Source organism: Fundulus heteroclitus, chromosome 23, assembly GCF_011125445.2.
Source record: "Fundulus heteroclitus isolate FHET01 chromosome 23, MU-UCD_Fhet_4.1, whole genome shotgun sequence".
In the NCBI taxonomy this organism is placed as follows: domain Eukaryota; kingdom Metazoa; phylum Chordata; class Actinopteri; order Cyprinodontiformes; family Fundulidae; genus Fundulus; species Fundulus heteroclitus.
The window spans coordinates 15,194,844-15,220,056 of record NC_046383.1 but is presented as its reverse complement, the minus strand read 5'-3'; the positions used below and the strand labels follow the sequence as shown (position 1 = coordinate 15,220,056).

The window sequence follows — 25,213 nt, the reverse complement described above, 5'->3', positions numbered from 1 at the left end:
TCATTTACTCTCTACATTGGTTGATAGTGTGCCTATTTTAAATTGAACTCAAATCCAAAAACCAAATGTAGGCTTTAACATTATCGGCACAGTTGAAAGTGAAGTTCTGAACATTAACAAGCAAACATGTTTAAACGTTTCCAAAAATACTAACGTGGGCTAACTTTAACTATAGAAGTTTAAGTTAGCCCACGTTCTCTCGCTAATGCACCGATAACACGGAGACTGAAAGGAGAACGAGAGCGAGCAGCGCGTCACACCCACAGATAACGACCTGAATCACGCATCAACTTTAGAGGCAACTGCAGGAAAAGGAGTAAACATTACTGACTAATAGAAGCTAGAGGGCGCTCTAGGCTTGTGAAAACTGTCCTGCTCCTGTACCACTTAAATATTAACTGAAACATTAACTTATAGAGAACAAAGGCTGAACATGTTTGTATGTTTCTCTGTTTCAGTCTGGATTCAGGCAGCAGAGCGATGCGTGGAGCAGCTCTAAGGATCCAGACTGAGACAGAACCGTTACTGGGCCGTCTGAGAAGCTAACAGCAGCTAGCGCTAGCTTACAGCTCTGATGTCAGGGCGGGTTACAACTTCTCTGATTCACTGAGCTTTATGTAGCTCTGAAACATCCGTGTCCTACTGTTAGCTTAGCACGTAGCACCATTAAGCTAACAGCAGCTAGCGCTAGCTTACAGCTCTGATGTCAGGGCGGGTTACAACTTCTCTGATTCACTGAGCTTTATGTAGCTCTGAAACATCCGTGTCCTACTGTTAGCTTAGCATGTAGCACTGTTAAGCTAACGGTCTGATTTCAGAGTAATTCTGACAACTTTAAATGCGCTGAATAAAACCTGCTGGTGGGAGCTGCTAGCTTGTTATGCTAATTTACTCCATTCATCCTCCCAGGTATATTCCACGTTATCCAGCTGGTTGTGGATGCTGCTGTGTGATTTAATAAATTAGCCAACCAGATTAAATGTCAGTTTTTAGTCTTGGATTGTGTGAAATAAATGTCTATATAAATGCGCCTCATAGTCCGGCGCGACTTTTATATGTTTTTTTCCTCTTTATGACACGTATGTTGACTAATGCGATCTATAGTCTGAATTATTTAAACTTGCAAAATGCTCCTTTTTTTACAGACAAATGTAAGCATAAACTTTTGGATGGTTTAAGCTAATAATAAATGTAAAACCAGTCTGTGTTTTCTGAATAAGCAACATAAAGCAGAACGCTGTGGACTGCAGCACACGTCAGTGACGTCAGAGAGCGGCTGGGTCACCTTGATGTCGTCCGGCCAGCCGTCCTCCTGCTTCTTCCCTTTGACGCGGCGCTGGATCAGCTCCAGCGTCTCTTCTTTGGTGGGGCGTGGGCCCCGGACCTCCCCCGTCACCTCCTGGCTGCCCTGGTCCAGAGTGGAGCCGAAGCTCTTGGGAAGGGTGTTGCTACGAGGACGAGTCTGCGGGCCGAGCTCGTTCTCAGCACAGTGTTTGGCATCTGGAGGAGAAGCGGAGCGGCACAGGAAGTGAAACGAGTCTGACTGAAGCGTTTCTGTTTACAGTCAAACTAAAACATGGAGACATCAGGGAAAACTGGAGAAAAGGGTTTCAGATTCTTCTGTTTGGAAGAATAAAGTGTTTTTAAAACAAAAAATCTGAGGAGTGTGGAGTGCACCTGTATTCAGCCTTTAATCTGACTCCCCTAAATAATAAAATCAGCAGAAATCAGCCAATCAGAGGCCAGAATCCACCTCAGAGGTTCTGGTTCTGGCCTCAGAGGTTCTTTAGAGAACATCCAGCATCATGGAACCCAGCAGACGGGTCAGGGAGGAAGTTCTGGCAGGGTCAGGTTCTACCACCACATCCTGCTGAGGTTCTCCTTCCAGCCTCCAGAATGCAGCCAGAGACATTATGGGATGTTAGATCAAAACAGTCTTTGGTTAGAACGGCCTAGTCAAAGTCCCTGCACTGCAAAAACAGAACTAAAAATATGTAAAATCTTCTTGAAATTAGTGTATTTGTACTTGATTTAAGCAGATAAAAAGATTAGCTGCCAATGGAAAGAGTAATTTTACCCCTAAAATAATATAATTAGATATAATGAACTTGAAATAAGTTGATGGAGATGAGTTCTTCCTATTATAAGTGCAAAAATCTTATTCCATTGGCAGATAATCTTATTTATCTGCTCAAATAAAGGACAAATACACTAATTTCAAGAAGATTTTAACTTATTTTAGTTCTGCTTTTGCAGTGTGGAACCACCTCCTCTGACTGAGGCAGCTTGTATGGTTCTGCGGGGTTCTGACCCAGAGGGCTGAATACTGATGCACGCCACGGTCCGTAGTCCCCCCCCGCCCCCAGACAGCATCCCATGCCAACATGCTTCTTCACCACAAACACCAGCAGAACCAGCAGAACCGGCAGAACCAGCAGAACCAGCAGAACCGGGCCACCTTGCTGTGACCCGTGGTAGTATTCGTAATGTCTACTTACTGGGGGGTTTGTACTCACTGAGGTGAACCGCTCTAGAGCTCTGGGCTGAGGCGGGGTGGAGGGGGAGGGTGGGAGTGTGGCGGGGGGGTGAGCAGAGAGAGGAGGAGGAGGAGGAGGAAGGGGAGGAGGGAGCAGGGTGGCGTCTGTGTGAGTGGAGCAAAGCCTGGTGCCTCAGCGTGCTTCTGGGGGAAAGGAGGTGCTGCCGTCCTGGAGGCCAATCAATCAATCAATGGGTCGTTGGGCAATAGAGGGAGGAAAGTGAGAGCGGGCGATCGAGTTATTCATTTTCAGGGTTGATTTGAAACAGAGAAATGTTTTTCAGCCACGGCGCCTCCGGCAGGAAGGAGGCGGCCGCGGCTCTGGGGATGAAGTCAGTCGGGCGAAGCGACGCAGGATCCTCCACACGCAGGCAGAGGATTGTTCCGTCAGTAAAAGGTCCCGGCCGCCTCCGCCCGCGGCGCCGACTCCGTCCGCGGCGCCGCCTCGGTCCGCGGCGCCGCCTCCGTCCGCGGCGCCGCCTCCGTCCGCGGCGCCGCTTCGCCTCCCTGAGCTCATCCTCCAGGCCGCGGCGGGCTCACAGGGACGCAGCGGCACGCTGAAGGGTGGGAGCCACGCATGCCAGAGCCACCGACACGTCGGCGCGCTCAGACCAGCAACCATGCTGCTGCTACGGGGCGAGGAGTGGGAGTGGGAGGCGCCCCCCACACACACACACACACACACACACACACACACACGGACAGGCGGCTCTACCTTTAATCTGTCTGCGGATCTTGGTCAGGTCAGTCATCCATTTGAGGACTTTAGGGTTAGCTGCCTTGTCTGCGTGAGACGGCTGCAGAGAGAGAATCAGAGGATTTACAGCAGCAATAAAAACCTTCGTTCATGTTTGTCCATGGAAGCACTGAAGCCTAAAAAAGGTCACTCTGGGTTTTTACAGCTACTCTAAAGGCCAAACACACTGTTCCAGCTGTAAAGTTCACTCTTCAGCTCTAATCAGCCAGAAACATAAAAACAGAGAGCAGCAGCAGGAGAAAATACTTGATTAGAGCAAATTAAACGTCCGTCACCCAGACCTTTAACAGAGACTCTGCATGCGTTTCTCCCACAGCTTCAGTTTCATGTTCAGTTAGAGTCAGATTGTTCCAGCAGCAAAAAGCTGTTAAAGTTAAATCCATTGAACCTCAGGATGTAATTAATAAAAACTGGTCATCTGAGTGCAGTTTGGGTAGAAATACGCTTTGGTTGTTCTTTAAAGCAGCTGAAGCTCAGTCTGACTGGATGGAGAACATCTGGGAACATCAGTCTGGACTGGATTAGGTCCAGACCTCTCAGTTCTGGTCTCTCATGTTTACGGACTCCAACATGGCCGCCTCGATGAAGGCCAGATTTATGTGGATCTCTGCAGCTCCTCCAGAGCCACCATGGTCCTCCTGGCTGCTTCCCTGATTAACGTTAAATAACTAAATGGTATCTTTTCCAGATAGAGGATGATCTACACCCACAAGGTTCTGTTAATTTTAAAGGTTCTGTTAATTTTTAAGGTTCTGTTCGTTTTTAAGGTTCTGTACATTTTAAAGGTTCTGTTCATTTTTAAGGTTCTGTACATTTTAAAGGTTCTGTACATTTTAAAGGTTCTGTTCATTTTAAAGGTTCTGTTCGTTTTAAAGGTTCTGTTCATTTTAAAGGTTCTGTTCATTTTAAAGGTTCTGTTCATTTTAAAGGTTCTGTTCATTTAAACCTGTGATATTAGAGCGTAAAACGACCTGCTGGTTCTTTTACCTTGTAGTTCCTCTCCTTCTCAAACTGCTCCTCAAAGTGTTTGATTTTCTTCTTCAGGTGCTGCAGCTTCTTGGTCAGCTGATGGGTCACAGAATCTCCTCTCGCCGCCTCTCTGGAGCCGAACGACGCCCGCCGCGGCCTGAGGAAGACACGCTTCAGTCAGCGGCGCCGTTGGCAAACGTAAAAATCCACCAAGCGGTGAATTATCCTACCGCTGCGCCTTGGAGGGCGAGGTGGCCTCTGGGTCCTGCTGGACGAAGCGCTGGGTGCTGTGTGCGCCAAAATCCAGAAAGCGGCGCGCCAGGATGTGGGGGTGCGAGCGTGAGGAAGAAGGCGAGTCGTCCTGCAGCCCTTCGCCCTCCTCTTCCTCACCGTCGTCCTCCAGCGGCGGCAGCAGCGGCAGAGGAACCATGCGGCCGGCCAGCGGGGAGAGCTGGGCCTCTCCGCTCTCTGTGTCGTCCTGCCAGGACTTAAAAGCCGGAACAGGGTCTGAAAAACATCCAAGCACAACATCAGAGACACTTTAGATTAAAATCAAAGCTCCGTTCAGTCCTGGAACAAAAATGGCCGCTTGTGAATGTGATGCACAGCTCTACGTCTGAGGATCGCTCCTCAGCGACGCTGCAGGCTGAGCAGAGGGAAAAGGAAGGAGGCTGTTAAAGAAAGGAGACAGAGGAGGGGGGGGGGGGGGGGACCCCGGCGCTCTGACTCGTCTGATCAGTGGCAGGAGAAACGTCCCCATGACAGAGATCTGCAGGAAGAAAGGCTTTAACATGCAGGGTTTCCTGGACATCACTACAGACAGTTAGACCCACGATCCTGCATGGCGTCCACAGCCAGCAGGTGACAGGGAGGGGGGGGGGGGGGGGGGCACGGGTGGGGCCCATGGACATGAAACTACTTACCCTGGCCTTCCTTCTGCAGATGCATACATGAGAAGTCGATGGGAGGGAGGTGGAGATGGGAAAGGGATGGCGCTGTTTGGATGGGCAGAGGAAGAGGAGGAGGAGGAGAAGAAGAAAAAGGAGGAGGGACAGGCAGAGAGATGGCATAGAGAAGGAGCAGTGAGATCAATCATCCATAATTTCACACGGCAACATTCATTCATTATACAGTGGTGCTAAAAGGTTGAATTTACACTTTTCTAATGAGGATAATGTTCCACAACTACAGTTCTGTGGGTAGAAAAAGTATTTAAACTTCTGTTAGTCTGTCAAAGAACAGCTGAGACTCAAACTGTAGAAAAATTAAACAGAATCACAGAAACATCTGGAAAGAGTCTGAACTCTGTGCAGATTGGGAGTAAATTCAGGACCGCCGCTGATCTCTTCAGGAAGTTCTGATCAGCAAAAGGTGCAAAGCGCCTCAAACAGCGACGGGAGGAAGGTTTAGTTTCCATTATATCTGAGAACGATCTCCTCCATAGTTTCTGCTTTCTGTGAACCTCCACAGTCGTGATTTTAGAACAGCAGCGTCAGCAGCTTTCCACCAAACTGAATCCTGATATTAATCCAAATAACTATTTATCAGCTCACACAATAAAACTATATCTAAGTTACAGAAACACAGGACATTTTATATATATTATATATGTATTTTTTGGACTATAAGGAGAACTTTCACATAAATTGATGGTGCGCCTAATATCTGATCACTGTTGTTCTTACTGACTGATTTTTTGTGGTACAAAGCGCTCATAAATCTGCTAAAATGTGTAAATATGACTTTGGTTAGCAACAAGCCACTCCACTCAGTGGATATTAGGAACATTACGGTACACTGTGTCTCTACCTGAGGACCCCTGAGCTGTCTACCAGACTGCCTGACTGTAATGTCTAAACTAGAAGTGCATTCATGTGAGGCAGCCTGGAGTACGCACTAGCAACAATAAACCTAGTTAGTTAATTAAATATAAAAGTTACAGTTAGTGATATTATACACTTAGAAGAATATTTAGTGCACCTTATAGTCCAGAGAATACGGTACTGGGTTTCCTGCTTTTTAGCTTGTTTTATTTGGACTTTCCTGCTGTTTGCAGAGTCAGACGTACGCAGATGACACCGTCGTATTAAAGGCCAATTAATTAACAGATCCACATCTGCTACAGTGCATGGGGGGGGGGGGGGGGGGGGGTGTATGTGTTAGATGTTCCTCTAAGTCAGATGAAGGGTTCGTTACAAAGTCTCTGCACAGTTTGAGGACATTCAGAGGAGGTAATTAATCCATTAACTCAGAGGAGAATTACACGTAACCTAAAGAATTTTAAACACGTAGCGTTTAGATGATGCAACTGAACGCACAAACACAACAGAGATGGATAGAGCGGACGAAGGCGCGCCGAATTACTGAGTTTCTTTATGTTCTGTTAAAGATTTGTTGTAAATAAACAGGCTCCTCTCGTACTAATGCAGCGCGGTAATCTGAGTGAAAACTTTCTATAAGCGTTGGGAGCTTTAAACCTCGCCACTGTTTGCAAGTTTTGTTTTTACAGTCGTCAAAAGACGCTGTTCAGTTCTGCATTCATCACGTTTAGCGCCACATGAAGAAGTGAAGAGGAACGGCTGCAAGAAGCCAAGACTTCAATAATAACATCTGAACTAATTTATTTAAAAGGCATACTATGCAACATTTTTCAGTTAATTAATGTGTTCCATACCGTTTTGGATGATTAAATGAGTCATTTCAGTTCGAACAAAGGTTTTCTCGGCCGCCCTGGTGGTCTGTGGGGGAAATACCGCACTTGCAATTGCAGGAGCCCTCGGCCTGCACACACAGAAGTCTCGCTTTACGGAGAGAACTCCATGTGTTTTTGCCCTGCCATTCACTATATGCACGCGCAAAAGCAACAACAAAGAACCGCGTGTTAACCTCAAATAAACATGCAAGCATATTGAGTTTTATTATTATTATTATTATTATTATTATTATTATTATTATTATTATTATTAGGCCCGAGCAGCTAAGCGCTGCGAAGGCCTATTGTATCTGTGTTGTTTCTTATTATTATTATTCTGCCCCCCTAAAGAGGGGCCTTTTTGGGGGCCTTACCATTTTCAAAAACTCACCAAACTTGGCGGATGCAAGAAGACTGTTTAAAAATTTTGGATTTTAAGGTCGTCACAAAAATCAAAAGAAAAATGCCTCAACGGCGCCACCTAGAAATTTTCAAAGGACCCTTTGCTATTCACTTACTTCATCGTAGAGTAATGAAATTTTGTACAGTTGTAGATCTAAGCAAGACGCTCAGAATTTACAATTAACGTCATAGTGCAAATATCACAGGAAGTCGGCCATTTTAGATTGAAGGTCGTAATTTTACCTCATTTTTGACGTTTACAGCATTGGTATTTGATCGAACTCGTCCTAGGGATTTCGAGCGAGCGGCTTAAAACTCCGTCAGTCTGATCATAAGGCATGGCCAATTAAAAGTTATCAAAACGGTGAGTTTTTGAGCATTTTGAAGGGGCGTTAGCAGGGGTCAAAGTTCACCTACTCGCCACAAAACATAAAACTGTTATATCTCCCACACAGAAACACACAGAGGCACCAAACTTTCTGTGATTGTTCATCATCGGGTCTTCTACAATATCCAATGGTCAAATGATGACATCACTTAGGCCACGCCCCCTGACAACAGGAAAAACTGCTATATCTCCTACACAGAAACACACAGAGGCACCAAACTTTCTGTGATTGATCATCATCAGGTCTTCTACAATATCCAATGGTCAAATGATGACATCACTTAGGCCACGCCCCCTGAAAACAGGAAAAACTGTTATATCTCCTACACAGAAACACACAGAGGCACCAAACTTTCTGTGATTGATCATCATCGGGTCTTCTACAATATCCAATGGTCAAATGATGACATCACTTAGGCCACGCCCCCTGAAAACAGGAAAAACTGTTATATCTCCTACACAGAAACACACAGAGGCACCAAACTTTCTGATTGATCATCATCGGGTCTTCTACAATATCCAATGGTCAAATGATGACATCACTTAGACCACGCCCCCTGACAACAGGAAGTGTCATGTTTTATTGTTAGCAGTCGCTATGTTACCCCTCTGAGCTAATCAACATGAACGAGATCCTGGCGGGCGGCCAGCGGTGCGCAAATCCCAGCGGTGGCCAAGGCCGGAGCGGCGCTTGGCTGCGAGGGCCGCTCGATGCCGCTTGCGGCTTTAATTATTATTATTATTATTATTATATTTTTTTTTATCTTGGCGAGACGCTACCGCGGCGGCCGCCTCTCCAAGATAGCGCTGCGGGAAGCTTGATGTTCATACTTTCACTGTGTTAGTCATTGTTTGTACTGCCGTTTTTTCCACTTTTCGTTGCGTTCGCCTGTCTGCTAAGCTCAAAACAACCGCGCCTGGCTTGACGGAGGAACCAGAACAGCTGAGCATCTTTATGACAGTGCACTTTTACTTTCGCCCTCTGGGGGGAGCCTCGCTGGAAAATCAACCCCGGTTGCATAGTATACCTTTAAAAAAAAAAAAAAGTCAACCTGGAACTTAAAAGCTGCTGAATTTCGTGGATTTGTAACAAAACAACTGGCTCCAGCAGAGCGTTTTATGGTGCGGTGCAGACGGGGGGGGGACCTACCCTCCCACTGGCTGTCAGGGAAGAGCTGGAGGGGGGGGCTGTGGCCGGAGCAGGGTTGGCACGGCGACAGATGGTTCCTGTTGGCCTCGCTGGTGTTGGCGTTCTGATCGCAGCCGAATGAATCCGAGTCCTGAGAGGAGAGAGGGGGGGGGGGGGGGGGGGGTGAAACGGGCGCACAGAACCAGGGAGCCCAGCAGAGAGTCGGCTCATCCTGACTACTTACAGAGTTTATGGTGACCGTCTGCTCCATGGCTTCCTGATTGTCCTGCCTGAGAGAGCAGCAACACGTTCAGGTTAAAAACACAATAAAAAGCCTTTTTCCTTCTAGATTAACGCGCAGATTAATTAACGCGCTCTGATTTGTTCTTCGGTCATAGTTAGAGACGATGACTGTGGAGCAGCTGAGGAAGAGTCACTTATAGAAATACAGAAGTCAGTGCATGAAACCTGGACCAGGCAGCCGGAGGCACTGGGACAGAAACGTGTTTGTGATGATGCGTTAAACGGGTTCTAGCAGCAGAACCCTGAGGAGAACCGCTGGAGACGTTCTGGGAGAACCGCAGCGCTCACCTGGCAGTGTTGAAGTTCTCCTCAGCGTCTGCCACAGCTTCTGTATCCAGCTCCATTCCTGAGCTCTCCTCCAGGCGCGCAGCACTTTCCCGGGAATTCTGGGAGAAAAAAAAAAAAAAAAAGAGACAAATGTTAAAAGGTCCCGTTCTGAAAAGCGTTCCAGTTTGTTAACGGTTTAAAGAACCTGAAGAGACAAGATGTCCCGAACAGAAGCGGAGCTGTACTGGGAGTCTGAGCGTGACGTTTCACTTCCTCCTGACTAACGGGTCACAGCTACGCCGCTTTTCCTCAGCAGCAGAACTTCAGAACAGATTCTGAAATGTCCCAGTCAGCAGGAAATGGCTGCAGCTATTTAGACGTTGAAGTGACAGAAAACAGTCCAAGCAAAGAGACTTTTACTAAAACCCAGCCTCTCTGGGTTAGTCGTCCTCTCTGTTGCCTTTATGTGACGCAGCAGCAGGGATCATTACTAATTTTACCCAAAATGTTTCAGACCGCATCTCAACACAGATCTGGTCCACAGGAGCTGATGCAGGTGGAAGATTTTAGATTTTAATTAGGGAAAAAAGTTAAAATCCTACAATTTAAAATGTTAAGTACAAAAAAAAGTATTAATCTTTTTAAAAACACACTTTTGAAATTCTCTTTAATTTCATAATTACATCTATCCAATGATATTTAATTACTCATTGCTTTGGTGCATTAAAATCTGCTTTGAATTCAATTATTAAAATTGGTTAATTACTGTTAATTGTTTTCAAAGAACAACCGACCAAAATACGTTTCTTTTTTTTTTTTTTTTTACCAAAAAGAGTAAAGTTTATCACTATTACTGTTAAATTAAATTATTGAAAATAATTTGCCAACTGGATGACCTTCTTTTAATATGACAAATGAGCAAAATCCTTTTTTAAAAATTTGGATCTACAGTGATTTACACATTAATTTGCTACAAAAAACTGACATTTATTTCTTTAAAATTATCATATTTTGTAGAGCAGGTAAAAAATACGTATAATTTTGGTTTAAAACATTTTTGTTAATTTTTTGCCCATGAACTGAAAGGTTTGGACGCTCCTGTTTTAGAGCATTTATCTAAGTTGAGACCTTTGACAGATTTGATGATTGAAGCAAACGAGGCAGTTTCTCAGCCAAGTCTAAATTATTTTAAATCTGTTGCAAACTCTCTGATATTGGAGGGATTTTTTTTTGGGTGTAATCACTGTGCAGTGATATGTTTTGATCATAAATGCTGGGATGTAATCCTGACTGGAACCCTCTCTGCTCAGCTGTGCTCCCTAAAGTCTCAACATGAAAGTCTGAGTCAGTTTCAAGATTTATTACTCAGTTGCACACTTTCCCATAGAGTTTGTGATTTTTATCTGTGAAAGGTGCTACCTAAATAAAGTTACTTAATTTCTCTAAGTTATTCCAAAGTGCTTTGCAGAGTGTAATAGATACCAACAGTTTACACACTGCAAAAACAGAACTAAAAATAAATAAAAATTTCTTGAAATGAGTGCATTTGCCCTTGATTTGAGCGGGTAAATAAGATTATCTGCCAACAGAATGAGTATTTTGACCCTTGAAATAAGATAATTAGATATACTGCACTTGAAATAAGACGGTGGAGATGAATTGTTCCTATTTTAAGTGCATAAATCTTATTCCATAGGCAGATCATCTTATTCACCCGCTCAAATCAAGGACAAACGCACTCATTTCAAAAAATGTTTACTTATTTTTTTTGCAGTGCAGGGGTAATATAAAAATAAGTACATTTAAGTAAAGGCTTGCTTCAGCTGCTTTTTAAAGGATTGAGGAGAGTCGGCCCCACGGAGAGACAGAGGCAGGGTGTCCAGTCTGGGGGCCACAGCCTGGAAGGACGGGGCCCCTGGAGCCTTAAACCGGGTCTCAGGAGGTTCTGGCCCGAGGAGTCAGGGATTAAAAGGTCTGAGATGTATTGGGGGGCCTGTTCATTAAAAGCTCTAAAAGTCAAAGCTAAAATTTTAAAATAGATTCTAAATTTATCAGGCAGCCAAAGTAAGGAGGATAAAACTGGTGTGATGTGAGCGTTTCTGTTTGTTGCTGTTAAAAACCTCGCTGCAGCGTTCTGGACCAACGGGAGACGAGTGACGGCTGGTTTGTTAAAACAAATAAAAAGAGAGTTACAAGAATCTAAACGGGAGGAAATAAAAGCATGAATAATCATCTCCAGGTCTGATTTGAAATTTATTGGCCTCAATTTAGAGATATTTCTCAGGTGATAAAAGCATTTTTTAACTAAAAGTTTTGAATGGGAACCCAGAGACAGCGAGTGGTTTTAGTCCGGGCCAGATGAGGAGCCTAAGGAACCGAGGAGGTGATTGATCACAGAAACTTTCTGTTCTGGGCCAATAATCAGAGTTTCAGTCTTCTTAGAGTTCAACTGAAGACAGTTATTGGTAAATCCGTCCTTAATAAAATCAGTATAGCTCAATAGGTCATCTAACCTGATTAACTCTTAAAGGAGCAGTACAACTAATTATCATCAGCATATAGATGGTAAAACACATTTTTTAAAGATCCTAATAATCTCCATTTAGAGAAATTAAGGCTGTGCTTTTCAGTAATACACTTTATAATTTATTCAGTCACAAAGTTTGCAGCTTAACAGGATGTTCAATCAGTCAGTATATTTAAAATCCAGAGCAGCAACGTTTGCGTGGCTTTTAAATCCTGATTTGATCTGATTTCATGTTTTTTAATCTCATTCAGGACGGTAATCTGTCTCAGATTGTTGAAGACAGCTTGAAAACCACAGATATTTTCCCTGCAGCGGAGCAGACCAGCTGCTACAGCGTGTTTCACCTCCTGGGTCTGTTAGTTTCCATGCAGCAGGAGCCGGGACCCCCCGCTGGGCTCTGGACCCTCGGTGAAAGGTTCCTGGGAATAAATCAGAACCTCGCTCTGGAAGGCCGGAGTTCAGCTACCTTTAAGAACTGAATAACTACCGGGTTTTATCTGTTTTTACCATTAAAAGTTTTTTTTTACATCATCTTTATTCATAAATGATTTAATATTCATGTAATATTTTTCCTTCATTTAATCCTGTTCCACCCATCTGCCCTCCTGAGGTCCACATCTGGATGATACAAAGTTTAATTGAGCAAAATTCACACAGTCTTCCTTTCTCTATATGGCAGATCTTCCCAGAATCAAGTTTCAAGATTTTTCCAGAAGTTTTCATAACATTTTGGCTGTTTGAGTGGAAAACATTCATGTTTGTTGCTTTTATTATTATCTGTATGCTCCACTACTTAAATGGTTATTTTACAGCTTTTAGCTTCTTAACAAACGTAAACAAGTTTTTTTAGAATCTGTAATACCTCAACTTGTCAAGAGCGGATTATTGTGAAGGAAATGGAGATTGTAGAAAGTTTGGGATGTGATGCATCTTTATTTGATTTTAAGGGTTGATAATTTGTTTAATCCCAGTTTTACAGCAACAGATGGTCTCGTTTGTCTTTTTTAGTCGTTTTTTAGTCGTGACTCAAACACCCCAACGAACTATGAGTAGGGCTGGGCAATATGGATTAAAAAATAAATCTCAGATTTTATCATACCAAATCCGATTAATCGATTTTTTTCCTCCTTTTTGTTTCATAAAAAGAAATTAAAGAAAATTATTTTAAAACCTTGCTTTTTATGTCAAGCATTTCGTCAGGGAGTTGACCCGAATTTAAAGTGCAACTAAAAACAAGCTGTGAAACATACTTGTAAATCAAGATGGCAGCCGTGCCATTATAAACAATGAAAATATAACAAAACATTTGCTGCTAGTGGTTTTACACATTGAGCTAAGAACAGGCTTCACTGCACTTGTGAACTTCAAACTAAGTTTAAAAAAAGTAAATAAGTAAATGAAGTACCTCGTATTATGGTAAAAAAAAGTTTCCACTTAACAATATTTTGACAATTTAAACATATATTCAGCATCACATGCTGTTCTCTTCATGGAAACCCAATGAGTGTATTGGCAAAATAAAATCCAGATTTTCCAAAAATGAAATCTTACAAGAATTGTAAATTTGAATTAATCGATTAAATCGATTTATCGCCCAGCCCTAACTATGAGCTGGACTAATGAAGAAAAGACATAATCTAGATTTGTCTCTTAGAGAATGAAGGAATAAAGAGTGGAAAATGATCCCGAGGTTTAAAGGGACGGTAGCACTGAATGTCGACTAAAACCTTATGGGATGTTTTCTCAAACAAACAAATGTTGAGCCTTAAATCCCTGGAGGACATCGGAGCAGCACAGCTGAGACACTGTGTGCCTCCAAATGTATCTTTGCGTTATCTAAACTGAAGTCAAGGACTTGGAGGACCTTCTTTGACTGGTGTGGTCTGGGCAGCTGCAGCAGAGCGAGCGACGCTTTGGTTAAACCTCAGCAGCAGCTTTCTGTGGGAGAAACAGCTGCTGCTCTCTGTTTCCAGGTTAAACTGTGCAGAACAAAGACAAAACTGCAGATTGCATTAAACCTTCGGCCTTGCAGCAGAAGGGTGGGCCGACCTTCGGCTGAGGGAAATATGCTGCGGGCCCAAACACGGTTCTGCACGGAGAACCTTGGTTACGTGTGTTTGTGCAATCAAGCCTTCCTGTTTCTGTAGCAGCCTGACATGACGATGCGGTTTGGTTCCTCTGGCTGCAGAAACAGAACTGATGAAGGTGAGCGTCTCCCACTGACCTCTGCGTCGCTCTGACTTTGTGTGAGCGGGGTCTCCCTGTCCGCGCCGCAGGGGCCGTCCGGGTCATTTTGCTGCTTGTCCTTGTCACGGCTCCGCCCTTCAGGCTCAGAGGGGCTCATCCTGTGAGAAAAACACCAGAAATCTCAGACACTGGGTGAGAAAACAAGACGTCAGAACCAGAACCAGAACCAGAACCAGACGCTGGACCCGGTTCACTTCATGAAACGCGTTGGCGGTCGTTCTTCCCACGGAAGAAACCGCCGTGGTCCCGGTTCTGCGGTTTGATCCGACCTCCGGCGCTGGGCTCTTACCCCTGGCTGTCATAGACGCCCAGATCCTGGGTGATGGTGGTTTTCAGCTCGAAGAAGTGCTGCTCCACTGCAGCCCTGATGGTTCTCTGAATTATCCTGGAAAAGAAAAGACAACAGATTTAAAACTAAATCTAATTTCAGCGCCGTAAGGCTTCACGATGCTGTTGTTTAATAGGTAGTTTAGGGACTGATTTGTTTTGTTAGACAATAAGAGGAGGAAGATCGTCATATTTCATAGAGGTTCTTTAGTTTTATTTGAGTTTTGTTTTATATCTCATAACTTCCGATGTAAAACCAATGATCTTTCAAAGAGAATCACCGTCAGGCGTTCTCACTCAATGTGTCCCAGGTAAAAACTAAACGGTGTAAAGTAATAAACAGGTTTCCATGCAGCTGATCCAGTGAACTGGACTCTATGTTGGTTCTGAACGTCACGCACTGGGTTCTATTAAACGCCGCCTGCATGCGCTTTAGGGCTGGGTATCATCTAGGATGAGCCGATTCGATACGATTTTCGATATAGCTCACCTTGATTTGATTTGACTCCAATATCGATATTTATTACTTTCAAATGCTCAAAGTCATTCAATCAACAAAACCAGCCAAATATTATATTTATGTTCAATTTATTGAACACTGATATATTAACAGGAAAACAAAGTGCATTTGGTTCAATGCATTTAATGTATCACAGAAACCAAAAACGTGCCCAAACGTCTGATTTTAGGGATGAAGGTTAGGCTGCAATAGCGCCCCCTAGGTGTTGGGAGGTATATCGATATTGAAAGCCAGAATATCAGTTTTAAATCATTTAAAAAAAAAATCGATATTAATCTTTGTATCGATTTTTATGCACAGCTCTAATGCGCTTGTTGTAATAAATAAACAGAATATAATTAAAAACACTGGATCAACTGCTCTGTTTCTCAGTAGATAAATCTTAACATGATTTATTTACTGGGTTAGGCTCAGTTAGTTTATCTGTCTTCAGGCAGACATTAAGGCTCAGGAACTAAAGATAATTTCCTCACTGACCGTCTCTAAAGTTCATCAATACTGACACCAACAGGGAGAGATTTACTAAAGGTTATTAAAAATATCTAGTTCATCTCACACTTCCTCTGCGTCTAAGTGTTTTATTTCCACTCGGGGGTATTTATCAGCTCCATATGAAGCCATCTCCGGCTGCAGCTCAGTAGGATTAACAGTAACAGTGAAAGCAGGCCAGCAGAGGACAGAGAGGCTGTCACGGCCGGTAAAAGGTAACAAAGCAGTCCCACTGACCGCTCCTGATGAAGACGATGACGATGCATTCTTCCTCTATGTCCTGCCACTGCTCCAGCGCGGACAGCGTAGATGTTGCAGAGTCGGTAGGAAACACAGAGCAGGCCGAGTCGTTAACGGCCAACGTCTTTATTTGGTTTACGTCTTTGCATTCAATCAGTGATTCTCAGCCACTAAACCCAGAGGCGGCAGGGAGAACCCGCGGGTCAGAGTCTGAATAATCAGGCTTTCAATGATTCATCTGAACATTTCTGGAGGCGGTCTGATCAAACGGCTTCACGGCACAGCTTCGTAATTTAAGTTTCTCTGATCCAGAGGTTCAGCGTTTTATTCACAGGCTCTGGAACATCTGAATAAAATCTGCCGTCATTCTGGATCTGATCCGGTCGTTTTAACCGGAAACCGCTCCTCTGTGCTCATTAAAGCCTTTAAGCATCGACACGGACCGACACGGTGCCGACCGGGAGGTGTGGGTTCCAAACCCCTCACTGCCCTGCTCACGGGCCAGCATGGTGGCGGCAGCGTCATGCTGTGGGCCTGCTTGGCAAACTCTACACTGCAAAAACAGAACTAGAAATAAGTAAAATGTTCTTAAAATGAGTGTATTTGTCCTTGATTTGAGCAGGTAAATAAGACTATTTGCCAATGGAATGAGAGTTTTGCACTTAAAATAGGAACAATTCATCTCCATCATCTTATTTCAAGTGCAGGATGTCTAATTATCTTATTTAGGGGTCAAAATACTTATTCTATTGGCAGATAATCCATTTTATCTACTCAAATCAAGGATAAATACACTAACTTTAAGAACATTTTACTGATTTTTAGATCCATTTTTGCAGTGTACCCACTGTGATAAGAAGAGGCCTCAATTATTAAATTTTATTTTATTTATATAGCGCCAATCATGAAACATGTCATCTCAAGGCTCTTTATAAAGTCAAATTCAATCAGATTATACAGATTGGGTCAGATTATACAGATTATACGCCAGGATAAACAGAAAAGGTTTATTTCCCCACAAATTACAGAGCCAACCTTCCCGGTTATAGATTTCAGGTTTGTGTGGATTAGAGACCAAACTTGTGCCGGATTGTGTCTGTTTTTAAAATTAATTAGTGTTTTTTGTGTGTGTAACAAATCTGTGTTTAAATGCATCATTAAAAGCCCAACACCAACTCTGATGGAGTAAATACTCTGAAACGGTCAAATAAAGCTCCACTACGGGCCGACAGCGGCAGGAAGCTCTTCTAACAGTCAACTCCAGGTTTTCTACCAGCGTTATAAACATTAATTTCTCTAAGTTTGCTTTTTCTCATGCTGCACGTGTGGTTGTGTTGTCAGGGAGGCTGTGAATGTGTGCTGGACCGGCCCAGTAAACTCCTATTAACTTATTTTTATTGAGTCCCATGAAGGGGAGAGTCTGCCTGACAGTCATGTGATTTCTCCTCCCTGAGGCTCTAAAAGCAACAAGCTGAGCAAAAAGCTTTAGTTTAGCTTTAGTTTAGCTTTAGTTTAGCTTTGTTATCGCAACACGAGGAGGCCCGCTCTGTCCTTTCTTCCTTTTTCTGCCAGAGATTTGCCCGTCTCTCCGCTGCCCCTCCACTCCTCTTACTTTGCCTCTTATAGACGGTTCATTTATCCATTTCGCTGAGACACATTTAGTGATTTCTATAAGCTACAACAACATTTCCCGTATTTAAACCAGCGTTAGCAGCAGTTATGTGCATTCTGTCGGTGCTGCATGCAGCGATCTGTGGAGAGATGGTGGAGCGTGAAGAGTGGCCTTACTTGGCAGAGTCGGCAGGCAGGATGGAGATGGGGGAGAGGCGGGAGCTGCGGGGGGGAAAGGGACAGAGTGGTTAGAACGTGACGTACGGCTCGCCTCCTTCATTAGCCTCTGAGCCGCAGCAGAAACCATCAGGAATAAACCTGAAACTATGAGAATCAGAGCAAAAAGTGAAGGAAGGCGGCTGATGTTATTTAGGCTACGGCGCTGAGCTGGACGCTGCGCTCTGATTGGACGACCAGCAGTTGGTCCTTGAAAATCCCCCCCCCCGGTCAGGCTGAGTTTTATGCAACCTCAGCATGTCTGAAGCTGTAAAACAAACACTTCAGATAGAAAGGTCTGAAGTAATAAATGTTTTTCTTCCCCTCATTCTTCTTTAACTTTGTCTGCTTTCATCTAAATGTCCCTCAGACATTTTTACGGCTTTCATAAACTCATCTCTGTCACCAAATAACTCCTCTTCTTCTTCTTTATTTTCTGAGCGATCTCAGCTGCTCCTCACTGCAAAAACGGAACTAGAAATAAGTAAAATGTTCTCAAAATCTGTGTATTTGTCCTTGATTTGAGCAGGTAAATAAGACTATTTGCCAATGGAATAAGAATTTTGCACTTAAAATAGGAACAATTCATCTCTATCATCTTATTTCAAGTGCAGTATGTCTAATTATCTTATTTTAGGGGTCAAAATACTCATTCCATTGGCAGATCATTATATTTACCTGCTCAAATCAAGGATAAATACACTAATTTTAAGAACATTTTACTTATTTTTCGATCCGTTTTTGCAGTGCTCCCACAGACGCTGCTTGTTGAACCACCATCTCTCATTGCCTCTGCAGGCTGTAACGTTGTGTCTGAATGTGACAGAAATATTGTTTGTTTACCCCGCTGTGATTTAATGAGCGTCGTGTGAATCTGTCGTCTCTCCTCTCCCTGGTGGAGCTTTAAAGAGAACGCAGCCTGCAGGCGTCCCTCCGATGTGCCGATAACATCCGACAGAAAGCAGAGACGACCTCAGAGGAGCTGCATCTCTAACAATAGATCTCTGAAAGGCCCTGCAGGATGTTACATAATTGCCGTGGGCCCTCGGCCGCTCAGATAGGATCTAATCTTACGCCCCTGAGAACCTGAATAAAAAGGGCTGCAAACGTCACGTCAGCCGCTGCGTTTGAGTTTCCTGTAAACGACTTCAGAGGGAGAGGAGCGGCCGTGTTGCTGTGCAGGACTTAGAAACGGCGTCCTCTGCACCGCTGGGCGAATTGTTGGCGCTTCCTGAAACAAAGAGCCGCCTGAACTGTGGAATAAATCACCGCTGCACATCAGTCGTCCTGAAACACATTAAATACTGACCTTTATGGCTGTTTTTAGTCTTATTATCTTATCTTATAATTGTGTCCAGTAGGGCTGGACGATATTGAAACAAAGCCTATCGATAAAATAGAAATATTGATATTTTGAGTGCAGTCCTGCTGATTTTATGCTGTTGCTTAAAGACATATTTTTAGATAAACACTGGATTCAATCTCAACACTTTATCCTACCAACTTTTTACCAAAACTGCAAGTTTAAAAATAAAAAATAAAAAAAAAAACTGAAGGGGGCGGAGCTTGGTGACGGCGGTTCCTGGATCTGCGTTATGATTGGTTGAGAGGATGTAAGAACTGTCGTATTAACCTGCATGATTAACTAGAATGCTAAAGGAAGAAAAACTGTTTTTCTGTTGAACTTTATACTGAACTTTTTTTTCCTATAGCACCACACATCTATTGATCGATGCATATCATTACTGAATTATGGTCCAGGCCTTTGGTCAGAACCTGCAAAGTATTAAAGCAGATCTAGACCAGCAGGTCAGACCTCGAAGGAAAACAGAAATCAGTCTCTGTGAGTAAAAGCCTCATCGGTGCATCTCCAGCATGCTGGTCATGAAAGTGGCACTAAAACGGCTAAATAATGTAAATTATTAGTAATAATTAAACACCATATTCAGTTTATTATATATCTATATATAAATAAAAGGCCAGGTAGTAGAAGTCGACTCATTGAGCTGTTTTAATGATTGGCCTCCTGCAGCACATGAACATGAAAGGCCTACAGAAGGAAGACGTTGGAGGGAAACAACCTAAGTGGGTCCTGACAAACGTGATCGTTTCAGCAGAGCAGCGTGAATGAGAGTCTGTGGGGGTGAGCACGGAAGCAGGACGTTTAATTTGTGAATCTGCAGAAGTGCTGCTGTCAGCACAACATGTGGCTGCAGCAGACTCACCCAAACACACCAGTAGCTCCGAGGACGCAGCTCACCGCTCTGACTTTGTCCCCACTTCACATTTAAACGTCTGACGCCCAGAAAACTGACGTTTGTGGACGTATTCTCTGGCTATCTGATGTCGGCCAGTCCTCGTCTGGTTTTAGGTTTGGCCTAAAAATGCTGAAAGTCCAGCTTACTCGGCCTATTCTATCATCTCAACCCCAGCAGTAAACACCTTTTCACCTCCAAACCGAGTTTTCCTGTAGCATCAGAGGAATCTTTCCTTTTCTCACACAAACCCAGGTTTACTTCACCATTAGTCGTCTGCATTGTTTAAAAAAAAAACCCGGATCCAAACTTTGAAACACGGACAGAAGAAGCCGACGACAAAGTTAAATGATTCACGACTCAATCAGAGACGAGCTCAAAGGTTCAGGAGCGCGTTGGTTTGAAACCTTCTGGCTTTTAGAGGGAGAAAGTAAAAAGTGACTAAATCAGCTCTGCTTACCTAATATATACCCTGAATATGTACGATTATCTCGAGCTTACATTCAACTTCTAATAATGTTCTAGCTTTTTATTTTAGGAGATTCTTAAAATGCTTTTCGGGTTATTTGGGATTCAGTAAAATAAATAGATACCAGAACCTGATTGTATCAAACGCATTAAAATGGGGAATGAGACTAATGCAACATTAATTATATAATAACATTTTCAGACGGTCCCCTGCTGTCTTTTTATTAGGATTACATAAGAGATTGAGCTGTGAAGCGAAGCCACGGCTCTTAACAACAAACCGGATCATTTCCTGTGGTTCTGTTTAAATTAGGCAGAATAAAGTCCAGATTAAACTACATTCAGCTTTTCTCCAACATTCACAACGTTCTCCGTCACGCAGCCCCTGATCTGCTCTGCACTCATTCATCCATCCACCCTTCTCTTCCCGCCAGACTCCAGGAGTCACGTAAAGCCGATGTTTACCTCTGCAGCAGAACGTCACAGGCCATTCTCATGTTCCCCGCCGAGCTTTCCCTCGATCTGATCGGCCCTTTTTAAGCCAGAACCGGGTCCACCCTGTGGGCGTGTCAATGTCAGAACCTGGCTTAACGCCGTTGATCGTTTCTGGAAGTTTCTCTCTCCTGATTTCAGATCTTCTGCCCCGGGAATGCCGACCGGTTGTTGGAATCCATAAAAATGTTGTTTTTTATTATTAAAAAAAGAGCTGAGCTTGACTTTTAGCCGACCTCTTGCTCCACCTCCAGCAGGAGCAGCGTCTAGCTTTGCAGCTCGCTCCGTCTGAACTCCCAGCTTCTCCTCCTCCGGTTTCTGGCTAAACTTCTCCCAGCTGAGCTGCGAGGCGTCAGCGTCTGAACCAGCAGGTGAGCAGCAGAGTCACCTGGGCGCGTACCGTGGCGTCCTCCCAGCCGGCGTGGGAGCGAGCGAGGTCGTCTCACTCTGGGAAAGTGCTGCAGTAAACAGCTCTGCTCAAATATATGAGCTTCTGATGTAACCATGCAACAACCTCACACCGACCAATGGGAGGGGAGAGGCTGGAGCCAGGAGCCAATGGCAGCGAGGGAAGGAGCAGCATGGGCCAGACTGGAGAGGGGGGGGGGGGGGGGTTGTCCTGTCAGCGATGAATATAAACTCAGCAGTTATTACAGCGGCTGTGTAACGCCTCTTTAACACACAAAATGCACCTTACAACAGAAACAAAGACGCCTTTATCTTTCTAAGGTTTTTTGGGGTAACCGGTCATCAAACGCATCAAGAGATTCAGCAAATTACAGACCGTCCAGGAACACCAGCAGCACCAGATTACCGGCACAAAAAGAGGAAGGAAGACCACGGAGATATAAACAGGAATAATAAAAACACTTTGCTCAGTAAATCTGTCAGCTTTGCTGCCCTAAATATTTATTACTTTTATTTTTAGAGTAGTTTTGGTTTAGTGCTGAGTCATTGGTGAGTCACTGCTTACTTATGCGATTCATCTAAACTCCTAAAGTTACAAACCACTTCTTTAACAGCCAAATTTGGCATTTATTGCACAAACAAAAAAGACTAAACACATATTATTGTATGAAAGACACTAAAAAATAAACCCGAACTGCTGTTGAATTTATAAAAGAACTGAATATTTAGGATGCGAGTTACTGATCAATGAAGGGCTACACTATTTACAATATGCTAAATTAAAAAAAGAGGCAAATCATTATAATTTAGCCGGTTATTGGGGCACCTGTGTTAAATACTGAATAAACCAGAAAATGTGGTTTTCTCAAACATGATTAAAATTTGACGTATTTAAAAATATAACTAAACAGGAACCTGCTAGGTTAGATAATAGAAAAAAAGAATAAAACGTGTTAAACATTTTTTTTTTGCGTAACACCCTCCACTTTTCTGTCATCTCATCCTTCAGAGCACATCGGTTCTGGTGGAGAAGTTGACGCCGCTCCGCCACGCAGCACGGCTGAATGGGAGCTAGCTAAGCGGCAACTTCAGGAGTTTATTGAATGTTTATATCTAAAACCGCATAAAAAACATTTTGCATCCTTGTCGTCGTTAAACCGTAAAATAATCCCACACTGGACTCCATTCCTGGAATTCCTCCGCCATGATTATTTCTCCTACAGCTATCATGGTCTGGCTTAGTTTACGGATGAGCAGCGGCGCCCTCTGCTGGTTGGTGGCCACACTACAACACTTCCCTTCTCAGCGGAAGACATCATTTAATGAACTTCAACCTAATAAACCATTAATCAATATTTAATTATACGTTGATTATTTGTTGGCACATTTTATATTTTTTACTCAGTTTAATGTGGTAAAAACAGGGAGAATTTTAAAACCTACTATTATTCTTTGGCTTTTACCACTAGCAAGACTTAGTTTTCATTTTAAATTGGTTTATTGTTTTCTTTTAAGCGTTTTCCTGTATTATTTATTTTTTTAAATTTATTTAGCTATTTTTTATGTGTTTTAGCTTATAGCAATGTAGAGCACTTATTTTCAGCCGTTGGATGTTTTTAAGCGCTTTATAAAGAAAGATGGTAAGTAAAATGGCATAAAGGCACCATAATAACATAGACCAGAGCCCAGATTTAGCCAAAACGTCTGATTAAACATTTATTCAGAGGAAAATCTAACAGACTGACGTCTTTTCTCACTTCATAAACTCAAAAGCTAAAGGCATGCTGTTGATTTGACTGTTTTTATTTTCCTTCCTGACATCCAATCGTCACCACAGACTTCTGTAAAAGCCAGAAACCCTACGGAGGGTCCAAACCCAGACCTGCTTATTGTCCCCTAAACTCAGAGCGTTTCCAGCCCTGAGATCCTTCAGCCCTTTAAAACCTTTAAAACTTTTAAAAGCCGACTGATTCACCGCCGACGCGTTTTCCTCCCTGATTGTTTTGAAAGCGAGGGACAGCTGTGACCAATGAGAGGAGACGATCTTCACTGGGATCCGCAGCGTGAAAACCGGACCGGTTCTGTACACAGAGCCGTGGTACTAATACAGATATTATCTTTACTGGAAAAAAAAGAGACATTTATAAAAATTATGTCATTTTAAAATGACTGATGATGAGAGATTATTACAGTCAGTATCATCTATTAATGACTAATGTTGTTATCATTATTTTTACAGATTAACATCCCACTAAGTGTGGATAACGGCACGATTGCACCTTTTTCAGTAAAAACTTTCTTTTCTGTCACCAGGTGACGCTGCGTCAGGGCTTGTGTCGTTATAAGCAATGAGTTTCAGAAAAAAATAAACACAAATGTCAGGAATGAAAAACAGAAACTATTCTAGAAAATATTTTAAAAGCTTGGAAACAGGAATTCCTAAAATCCTTCATTTTTGGAGTCTTTTATCTGTAGAAATACATAAAAAGTTCCTCGTTGTTCAGAAACAGAATAGAAATATGCTTTATGGTTCCTCAGAGGGACAAAAACAAGGAGAAATGTTGCTGTGTGGGAATCATACAGCTGAATTAAAGGAAAGGGAAATCAAACCAAAATGATCAAAACATGACAATTTCAATTTGAGTAATAACAAAAGTAAAACTACCACATTATTTAAGTTTCAGTTAACGCAGCATTAACCAATAAGTACTATTTTAATCAGGTAAGTAGAGAGAAGTTTAAAGTATGCTTAATTATATTTAGTTTCCAGTTAAACGTAAACCCTTTATGGTTAAACCTCATGGTTTAATCACCTCTCTGACTTTCAGCCTGATGGTTTTTAAACCGACTTCCCTCCTCAAGCTCATTTATCTGAGGTGACTTAAGGATCTCGGTGTTATCTAGAAGCCCAAAAAGTACATCTAAATCAGAACTGTGGGTCAGAACTGATAGTTCCTGGAGGAGAGGCGCTATCTGGGTCAGATACGCTATCGTTTACCAGCCGGTGCCCGACGCTGACACCCAGGAGGAGCCCGACACCATCCAGCCTTTCTGTGGACGACTGAACTATTTAAATAAACCGTCATCTCTGTGAGAGTTGGACGATAAGTCAATAACAATATATATCAATATATATCGATCAATAGACGTGTGGTCCAATAGAAAAAAAAGGGGGCCAATAAAAAGTTCAATAGAATAACAGTTTTCGTTTTGCATACTAGCCAATCATGTAGGTTAATATTACAGTCGTTACATCCTCCCAACCAATCACAACGCAGAACCAGGAACCTGCATCACCAAGCTCCGCCCCCTTCAGAGTTCAGACAGCACGTGTTTTTTTAAAGACTTTGGTAAAAAGTTGGTTAAAGGGTTGAGTTTGAATTCAGTGTTCTTTATTTAAAAATAGGTCATTAAGCAACAGCGTAATATAGCCAGAGCTGCACTTAATTATTTGATAATTATCAATATGGAGCCCTACAGGTTACAGACAGTTTGGGCATTAAAAAGGTTCAAATCAACCTTCAGTATAAGATTTCTTACAGAGTTTAATTTAAAAAGGCATTTTAATTAAAACTATACAAGAGAAACTATTAGTTAGCAAATAAATACCGTATTTAGTCTGGTTTCTGGCCCCAGAGGAGAACAAAGTAGCCTTGCTGGGAGAAACCAGCAGAAACACACAGCTGGACTGACCTACATGGTCACCAGGGCTCATCATATCCAAAAGGATATCTTTGACCTCCAAGACATCAATCTGCTCAAGTTTCTAAACAATAAACGTTTAGTTTGTTTGTACAGCATTTTCCTCAGAGTTGGAATTAATTCAGGAGACGTAATGAAGATTTAAATCAGGAAGGCGGCACATGAAGCCAGACGGCTGCCATAATTCCCTCTGAACGAGTCCCGCCGGCCCAAACAGCAGCCGGTGGCCGAGATTTCTCAGAACCGAGTCATAAAGTGAGACGTAGAG

At 43.0% G+C, this 25,213-nt stretch overlaps 1 protein-coding gene across 9 annotated transcripts in view; it reads right to left on the bottom strand.

Annotated features, from left to right (window-relative positions):
- fam13b (family with sequence similarity 13 member B) overlaps positions 1 to 25,213 on the bottom strand; it is a 64,303-nt gene that overhangs the window by 4,273 nt on the left and 34,817 nt on the right. For 3 of the 9 annotated variants that reach the window (XM_036127562.1, XM_036127560.1, XM_036127561.1), the window contains exons 8-20: positions 17,582 to 17,626; positions 15,791 to 15,874; positions 14,507 to 14,602; positions 14,195 to 14,315; positions 9,465 to 9,562; positions 9,118 to 9,163; positions 8,895 to 9,024; positions 5,186 to 5,257; positions 4,493 to 4,769; positions 4,281 to 4,419; positions 3,252 to 3,333; positions 2,499 to 2,705; positions 1,286 to 1,500 (exon numbers count right to left, since the gene is read on the bottom strand). In XM_036127562.1, the coding sequence (XP_035983455.1) occupies positions 1,286 to 1,500; positions 2,499 to 2,705; positions 3,252 to 3,333; positions 4,281 to 4,419; positions 4,493 to 4,769; positions 5,186 to 5,257; positions 8,895 to 9,024; positions 9,118 to 9,163; positions 9,465 to 9,562; positions 14,195 to 14,315; positions 14,507 to 14,602; positions 15,791 to 15,874; positions 17,582 to 17,626 (1,612 nt within the window). The remainder of the gene's footprint in view (positions 1 to 1,285; positions 1,501 to 2,498; positions 2,706 to 3,251; positions 3,334 to 4,280; positions 4,420 to 4,492; positions 4,770 to 5,185; positions 5,258 to 8,894; positions 9,025 to 9,117; positions 9,164 to 9,464; positions 9,563 to 14,194; positions 14,316 to 14,506; positions 14,603 to 15,790; positions 15,875 to 17,581; positions 17,627 to 25,213) is intronic. The other 6 variants (XM_036127563.1, XM_036127566.1, XM_036127564.1 and 3 more) reach the window with 6 other exon arrangements.